Genomic DNA, 9,198 nt, shown 5'->3' with positions numbered 1-9,198 from the left:
TTTTGATTATGGATTTTTATGAATAAAGACTATTTAATACCAAAATCTGTATATGTTTTAGTACTGTACATAGTGTCAACATCCGAGCGATTTTAGGTTTTTAAGGTTTTGCAGATTTTGAATAAATGTCACTAAAGTGGGATATTATGTGCTCACCAGGCTTCATCCACATTTTTTGCATTTTCTGTGTATGCTAGTCTAGGAATAAAAGCCATTTTAAGTTGTGACCTTTAACCCTTCTGAGAGGAGCAGCAAGAAGACAGAGATCATTCTGAGGATTTTTACAAAGGTTGTGAGCACAAAACAGAGCCCATTCAATGTCAACAATGTTTTAGCCACTCAAGGCATCTGGGGAGCATCACAGACCACAGTGTTGACATAGCAGTAGTGTAAAAATCAATTCACAGAGTGGGTCATTCATTTTCAATGACTACGACATAATTTGCCCACATTAGTTGTGGGTCATATGTGGACACTGCAGAGAAAACATCTTCCAACATGAAGTGACAATCAAAGCTGTGAACAAAAGAAAACCACTTCAGCAGCATTTTTGGCCAAGTTTCTGAACTAAATACAGGGGCAGTTAATTATTTCTTTAGTTTCTGCATTGTCTCAACCACTAGCCATGTTTACACAGGACAGAAAAGGTGCCAATTAACTGGTCCTACTTCAGCTGCCACTTCTCTCAGCGGGGGTCTTTCCTTGAGGACTTTAGAGAGGATGTGCTCCCTGTTTAGCACCTCACTGTCCTGACAGCTGCAGTGTTTGTGTAAGGAAGTGGAGGCCAAGCACCAAGTCTGATTTCATTTGTTTAGTTTGTATAAAACATCACTGAAAGAGAAAACCAACATGTGGATGAATGCAACAAACTCAGGGGTTATTTTGATAAATAATGTTTAATAATTTTACATTGTAAAAGCTCAATAAATACACAGTTCTTTACAAAAAAAACAACACGCAAAAAGGACAGAAATATGTTTTGTTCAAAACAACAAAAATTAGACGTTTTTTCCATTAATTTTCTTCAAGGTCATTGTTGCAATGAAAATAGTTGAATGGATGGATGGCCATATCTCTCAGCATGGTCCAGAGAAGGCTGCATGTTGAAGTTGCTGCTGCTGCGGCATCCAGTACTGCTCGTTTGTGAAGCAAAGCTCACTAGAAACCTGACAACAGAAAACAGTTTTAGGTTAAGAACTCATTCCACTGAAACACAGGATCACTGTAAATCAAGTTCTAATGAAAAGCTATTAATTATTTGACCATGATATGAACATACCTGATATGAGGGCTGCAGAGAAGACAGCTGGGCTGGGCTCGAGGTGTTACAGTCCGGTTCTTGTGGGCTGTAGCTGACTCTTGGCTGACTCAGGAACTGGCTGAGGTTTTGGGGCTGCTGCAAATAGCCTGAGGATCTCTGCTCCAGCACCTCCTCGCTGAGGCCCAGCTGAGCCGACAGGTAGGAGATGTAGCGGATGGTGAGACGCAGCGTGTCGATCTTGGTCAGGGTCTGTCCGGCTGGTGCCACTGAGGGTGGCAGGTATGTCCTGAGGTGATTCAGAGACTTGGTCAGATCCCTCATCCTCAACTTCTCTCTCTCGCTGGCTGTCTGGCGCTTCTTCCCCGGATACCTGGATCTGGATTTCTTTGTGGTGGAGGTGGTTGTTACAGATCTGGAGCAGGGCAGAGGCTGTGTCTCTTGGGTAAAACGAGGCACTGCCGGGCTCTTAAAGATGAAACTGTCCAAAGCGTTTTGTTCGTTTCCGGCAGGCTGAAGGGCAGTGGGGGAGAAGCAGCAGGAGTCCACAGAAGAGGTGGGAGACAGGCTGCTGCCTGCGCTGAAGTAACCAGGGTCTAAAGCCGGATCATAGGCCACAGGATCATAAGACTTGTCCAGCAGGAACTCGCAGTCAAACAGGAAAGAGTTGTCCTGGAGCTGGAGAGGAGAGCAGTGGGACACCTCCATAGCAGCTGTTGTAGCCATCGTTGTAGTCGGTGCTGTGGTTGTAAGCTCTTCCCTGAGCAGTGAGCTGTGTTTTTGGTGAGGCAGGCAGGGGATAGTGAGGAGGACCAGGGAGGCTGCTCCATATATGTGGTGGGAGGTGCGAAGTGGCACCTCCAACAGCCACCTCTGGTCCTAAGAAGCTCTGGGAGCATCGCTGACACCTCGGCCAGGGGGTCCCATGGGAAACATGCCAGCTCCAGGACAAGGTGTGACCCGGAGGCTCGCATGGGCATCATGAAGGAGACAAATTCACACTTATTGCTCCTGCTGCCTGAGAACATGACCCTGCCATAACAGGGCTGACCATGGGTCACAGGTCTGTCTGAACCTGAGAATTAGAAATCTTGAGTGTTGTGAGCTGTGACCGGGAGCATCTAGATGACTTGATACCAAATATATCCAATAATCCAACATGGCTTTTTTATGAGTGGCTGATTGAAAGAATAAGCCCTTTAACTTTAAGGTATCAGGTTCAGCCAAACACCATAGTCATTGCTATGTCACATCATCACACATGTATAAGAAGTTGTTTAGTGAGACACTGAAGTTAAATGGCAGTTCAGATCTCACTTTTTTTTTTTTCTGCCCTGGTGTTCCCCGATGAATCAGGCTGGAAAAGTGTGCCGGGCAGCTGTGAGGTGTGAGGAGTTTACACCTCGTCCTGTTTGGACAGCAGTAGGCCTCACTGGCCTGGGAACCCTGAACTGCACAGGAAGAATGTGCCAGACCAAGAACTATAAACACAGAAATATTCTAAACATTTCAGACATAAATTGAAGGAATATGGCCGAAGAATCTCGTAAAAGACCTTAAAAGAGGTTTCTGGTCAAATATAATCTTCAGTTTGTGGATTTAATAACATTACTTACAGTTAATGTCCCTTTGATAGAAGATTGGAGAGAAGTGCTACAAAATTGTTGCCAAAATAGACTGGTGCAGAGGAAATGAATGATTGATGGTTAATGATCCTAATGGCTTTTCATACATCATGTATCATTTACGTTACAATTTTATATATACTTTATATTTATATACTTTTTCAATTTCATAAACGTTATTGCTATGCAACATCTCTTTACACTAATCTCCTAAATATTGTTTCTGGTTGACAAACTGCTGCATACAAATTTATTTGTATGTCATCTCAAGGTATAGAATAAATATAGTATATAGTTTTAATTTCATATTGTTTAATTTGAACCAACAGAAAGTTAATTTAAGACACTACAATATACAACATACTTTATTTTGTGTAAATGATGAAGTTGATGGTGTTTTAATAGAATCACTGTCTGATTTCTTTGTTTGGGAATCCAAATGTTTGAAACAAGAATCTGCAATTCTTTTATTATGTTTAAAAAAAAATGCTGCACAAAGAATATTGCATAATCAAAACTTCACTTATGCCTTATGTTGTGTTTTCCTTTCATCCACACAGTTCATTTAATTGAGCAGAGCCAGACTTTTATTCTCGAAGATATCAAGTTAATTGTGAGTGAGTGGATTCTCTCTGATATTTCTGTAGGTCTGAATGTCAGGTGTTGACTCTGGATCTGAGTCCCGGGCAACGTTCCCACAAACCGCCGCGTCACATTTGACTCCAGCACAGGTGTAACCCATGAGCAGGACGTGTGAACCGGTCTCGCGCAGCTCTTTGTTATGCAACAAAAACAGACACCTGAATTAGGAAGAAAATCCAGAGCTGAGACGGGGCAGTAAGATTGTTGCTGAAAATCAACATTTTTAAATGGCATTAAAACTGATTTTGCTCTAGCTGGTTTAGTTTTTTCTATTTGTCTTGAGCTGGAGAGTGTGTGAGGTGACACCAGACCTGACAGCTGACCCAAGGAGTCCCCACAGCGACCTTCAAAACACCCTCCCACACACACACACACACACACACACACACACACACACACACACACACACACACGTGATCATATCATATCATGATATGTGTGACATGACATTACATGACTCAATAATAACAACAACTAAACATTAATATTTCTGTCGTTCCCAGTAACAAATCGTTTTTGGTTACATTTACAAATGTCATTTTCATCCTACTGACCTATGCTCTGTGACATTCTGGTTACTTTTTTAACACAAGCACTCAACAATCAATTATCGATAATGTGATAAAGAGTGATACTCATATGAAATGAATGACATTACAACTAATAATAGCGCTTCAGTCTTTGGTTGAGTTTGACGCTTTTACAGATGGGATCCTTTCAGTTTTAAATAATTGTCTTTATTTATTTGTGTCTATATTTTTGTGGAAAGAACATCTTTCGTTCTGTTTGTTTCTAATGATATATTATTATTGTTTTCCATTATATACCTTCTGCAGAGTTCCCCCCAGCTGTCAGTCTTCTTTTTCCCCTCCCGTGCTGATGAGAGGATCTGTCTTCTCTTAATCCACATTAAGATCTGACGGTGTTTACTCACATGTAATGAGTGAATAATCAGCACAGCAGTGTTAACCCTTTCATCCCAAACCCTTTTAGGCCACAGAGTTTATTAGCTTTTCTGTGATGAAAGACCTAAGTGGGTAATGAGGCTTTGTGTTGCATATCAAATGCACTGCATGTATGTGGCAAACTAAACACTCAGGCCTAATTCTCCTGCCTTCTATGCAGACCCACACTTCTCTATGAATATTAAAGTCCTCTCTGTTGGCTCTGGCAGGTAATTAGGGCTGTAGGTGAGAGAAAGGGGGAAAGAGAAAGGATCTTATATCTAGTCTAGACTTAGCGGTGCCAAGGAGCTCTCTGTGTTTGCAGAGCCCCATTAACAAAGATACACTAAATAAACTAGATAACCTGTGGCAGGGGCTGATCTCTAGTCTGCTCAGGAATAAACCTCAGGAGACTCACTCACATGCTTTAAACCATGAGAAGAAATTACTATTATGTTTCTTCAGGGGCTTGTCTCTCTGTGGCTCCCCGGTAATGTTCCCTGTTTAAGTGTGTTACCTATCATAGTGTTCCAGTCATATTCACATTGGAAAAGGTTATTATTTATGTGTGTATGGCAAAAATTACATCTTTATTCAAGTTGTTGAAAATGGTATTTATAAGTGTATACTTCTCCCTGCTCCTTTTCAGACGTGTAATATGTATTTATTTAGTTTATTGAGAATATGTTGTATGTTTACTGTTCATGTTACAAAAATAGACAGGACATTCAAAACACGACCAGAACACAACATTTCATATAAAGACATGAATAAATGACTAAATATAAATAAATAAATAAGAAAGTGTGCTTGTCGTCTCAAAAACCTGCAGCATAAAGAACTTGCATCCCTCTTTATTATGAAATGTGTCCTGTGCGTTAAGTGTCATTTAATAGTGGATAATTAGGGACAAATTATTTATTTAAGATATTTTTATTTGCTGTGATTGTTATTGGTTATTCTGGTTTTGTTTTCTGTTTAAAGATTTTTTTTTTTGGCAGTTTTCAAACCTTTTATTCGATAGGACAGAAAACAAATGGGGTGAGAGAGTGATGGGGAGACAGCAAAGGGCCGCAGGTCTGAGTCAAACCTGCGGCCGCTGCTTCAAGGACCTTCAGCCTCTTTACGTGGGGCAAATGCTCTAACCACTGGACCACCGACCATGGTTTTGTTTTCTTGATATTTGTTACATGTTCAAAATAAAATCTACCTATAACGTATGATGTGTATGATATGCTGTAAAAATGCTGCAGTAGTTTTTATACAGTTGTTTTATTTCCTAGATATGAAAGCATATTCATGTGTAAACACAAACATTTAACAAACAATTTTGCAAAAAACATCATATATTTTCAATCATAGGATCTTTTAGGGTTTATATTCTGAAATACAAAGAATTCATTCTTTTTATGTGTTTTCCATTGTGTTCCTTTTGCAGCTTTATTTCTTATGAAGTCAAAATGATTTTTTTCACAGAAGACATGTTGACATGTCACATTATAAAAGCACAGGTGTAAATATTGAATTAGGTCGGAGTTCTATTGAGCTGCCAGTTTCAGGGAACCTGCGTTAATGTCATCAGCGACACCTGTGTGTCTCCTGCTGCAATATGACATGTCAAAATACCTGCTGTGAAAAAAAAAAGACCTATTCAGGCTGAATTTGTGTGGAAATGTGGATAAAATGATGAACCAGACCAATGATCATTCATTCATCTTCAAACGCTTGTCCTTGTCGGGGTCGCGGGGGGGCTGGGGCTGATCCCAGCTGACTTTGGGCGTGAGGCGGGGTTCAGCCCGGACAGGACGGCAGTCTATCGCAGGGCACATAGAGAAGAACAGAGACAGACAACCATTCACACCTACGAGAAAACCCACACAGACACGGTGAGAACATGCAAACTCCACACAGAAGGACCCCAGCCAGGATTCAAACCAGGAACCCTCTCGCTGTGAGGCGACAGTGCTAACCACTACACCACTGTATCGTCTTTCTGTTTTAATAGATTGTTTACAGCTAATGTTGGGGGAGGTAAAAAGCTAAGATAAGATGTACTTTATTGTCCCGTTGGGGGAACTTCACCTGGGCTCACAGGTCTTTGGTGGTGCTCCACACAGGTCGTAGGTGTCTCAACTGCCAGACCACCAGGAGGCCCCTACAATATTTCTCATTGAAAGTAGCAGGCATTATTTTGGGTTTGAATATGTGTAAACACCATTTACTGTAGTTCCAATGAAGAGATGTATTGTAACAAGCTGATATGATGATGACAGGATATGATACAATCAGATTAAGTGGTGAACAGGGGGGTAGTTTCACAGTCTTAAAAGTCGGTCAGGTGCCCATATAAACAACGAATGAGGTGTTGCTTGATATAATCAATCCTCCTACGGACTTTAAAGAGATCCCTTACTAAATGCTTTCAATGAAAGCAATCTAATCCAAAGTCCTCATTTTGTGAAAACTGTATTCAGAGTTAATTTGAAGATAATACGAGGCTTCAGCAGCCTGAGTTACTCTAATCGAATGAAGTGAGTGTCTACTGAAGTTACAATCTTTGTACTAAAAAGACTTTGGAAGATATCCACATGAGTATCGACTCAGACTAATGAAGCCTCAAATTAGATTTAAAAAAAAGGTCGGAATACGTTTTGGATGGAAGGAAGTCTATGGTGTTATGCCCCGCATCACTTACATTGGATGCAAGCGAGGATTACAGCAAGAAAAAACTTTTTCATGGCATAAACATTTACCTCCCGTTCACTTCCATTCTGTGCAAACGGTATTCCAGTGGGAGTCAAATTCATGTTGAGTTCAACTTTGGTGAACTTTGACCAGCATAAAATATCGCCTCGACAGGCCATGGTCTGTCAGCTGTATTTGTGTGTGACAGACCACACATATATTTAGGAACCCATCCTTTAACAGGCTTCAAACTATCACATTGTCATTTGATACATTATCAAAGTAAAAATGATATCAATTATAGCCTCTTTTAGAAAAACAAACAAAATAAAATGTTCTTTTTAGTACACATGCCAATATATAAAATATATGAACCTTAAATAAATAAAGGGTAATAATATAACGTTAAAAAAATGATAGTGAGGCTTGCTTTTTTAATGTAATTTTTTTAGATATTAGTATTTGTATGCACAGAGCTCAATCCCTAATAAAAGTGATAACAGTTTTCATCCAGATTTGAAGCTACTGCTGGTTTTATGAGGTGCCAGTGTGTGTTCATGACAAACAGAGGGCGCTCTGTAGCATTCCCTCCTCTGCTCCTTTCTGCCCCCAAACTCCCAAACTGGGAGCTAAAAGTACAACGTCAGGGTAAAGTGTACTGCATTGCATTGTGGGAACAAGGCTTCGAATGATGACAAGGAATGAGACATTTTTAATATTTTATTATAAATAGTGGTATAAAGAAATATAAAAATAGTTGATGGACATATCAATATTTACATGGAACATTTCACAAAATAAATAAGATGTAGAATAGCATATACATTTCAAATAAATTACATGTTTCACAGTCAGGCAGTAAAAGCAGAGAAGTAGTTTGTGTCTGTTGTTGGATGATGCTGGTGCAGCGTTGGGGTGTTTAACCCCAGTACTCTCTGGGAACCAGCGGCATGTAGAAGTCCTTCCCACACATCTGTATTTAAAACATCAATAGGAAATTTCATTAGCATTTTGTACATCTTACAAAAAAAAGATGCAAACTGTTTGATTTCTACACATAGAGAGTAAAACATAATTTTGATGAGTGAATGTTCACAAACCTGATAGCAGGGCTGTGTTGCTGGAGGTGACTGAAGGATGCCATCCATGCTCATGTCACCCTGAGGAGCTTCAACGTATTCATCCACTCCGAAACTACAGCTCCCAGAATACAGCATGGTGTTCTGGCCGAGACACTGGGCTGGGTACAGGCTCTGGTTCAGGCTCTGGTTCTGCAGCTGGGCCTCCTGTCCTCCCATGGAGCCGTGCTGGAAGTAGCTGAGGATGTCAGGTGACGAGGTGTCACTGGCCGAGGTGTCTCCTTGCTCCCTCCTCTGAAACAGCACCTCCTCGCTGAGGCCCAGCTGGGCCGACAGGTAGGAGATGTAGCGGATGGTGAGGCGAAGAGTCTCTATCTTCGTCAGGGTCTGTCCGGCGGGGGCCACTGAGGGCGGAAGGTAGGACCTGAGATGATGCAGAGCCTTGGTCAGATCCCTCATCCTCATCTTTTCCTTCTCGCTGGCGCTCTCCCTCTGCTTGCTGCGCATCCGGGGGGCTCGGCCCATCTTCCGGCCACGTCCAGACAGGGAGCAGGGTAAGGATTTGAGGGTTTGGGAATATCCAGTCTTAGCTGCCTTAGGAGTTGACTGTGGCAGCCTCTGGTAGGAAGGGGAGAGGCTGGAGTCCATAGAGGGGACCGGGGAGAGGGTTTCTGATGAGGAGATGCTAGAGAGGTCCGAGTCGGAGCACCACTGGTACTGCAGGCCGTAGTTGAGCAGGGAGACCGATGAGGTATCCATGTTGTGCCAAGGGAATATGTGTGTCCGACTGGAGAGACCGGCAGGCTGTGAGTGCTGCTCAGCTCTCTTGCACTGGTTTATAAGTCCAGGGCAGGCCGCAGAGGTGTGAAGTGACACCTCTGCAGATTCTCACATACCGTCACTGTCTAAAGCAGAGGCCACTGCCCCTGAACACACACACACACACACACACACACACACACACA

At 41.8% G+C, this 9,198-nt stretch overlaps 1 protein-coding gene across 1 annotated transcript; it reads right to left on the bottom strand.

Annotated features, from left to right (window-relative positions):
* Positions 1–8,073: 8,073 nt before the first annotated feature.
* On the bottom strand, positions 8,074–8,992 carry LOC310948301 (uncharacterized protein; the record flags this gene model as incomplete). Its single annotated transcript, XM_083915376.1, has 2 exons — positions 8,074–8,127; positions 8,210–8,992. The coding sequence occupies 2 exons, from the start codon at positions 8,990–8,992 to the stop codon at positions 8,074–8,076; spliced, it is 837 nt and encodes a 278-aa protein (XP_083771502.1).
* Positions 8,993–9,198: the final 206 nt, after the last annotated feature.

Source organism: Echiichthys vipera (genome assembly GCF_963691815.1).
Source record: "Echiichthys vipera genome assembly, chromosome: 1".
NCBI lineage: Eukaryota > Metazoa > Chordata > Actinopteri > Perciformes > Trachinidae > Echiichthys > Echiichthys vipera.
Note: the sequence above shows the minus strand (reverse complement) of the source record. Positions and strands in the feature narration are given on the sequence as shown.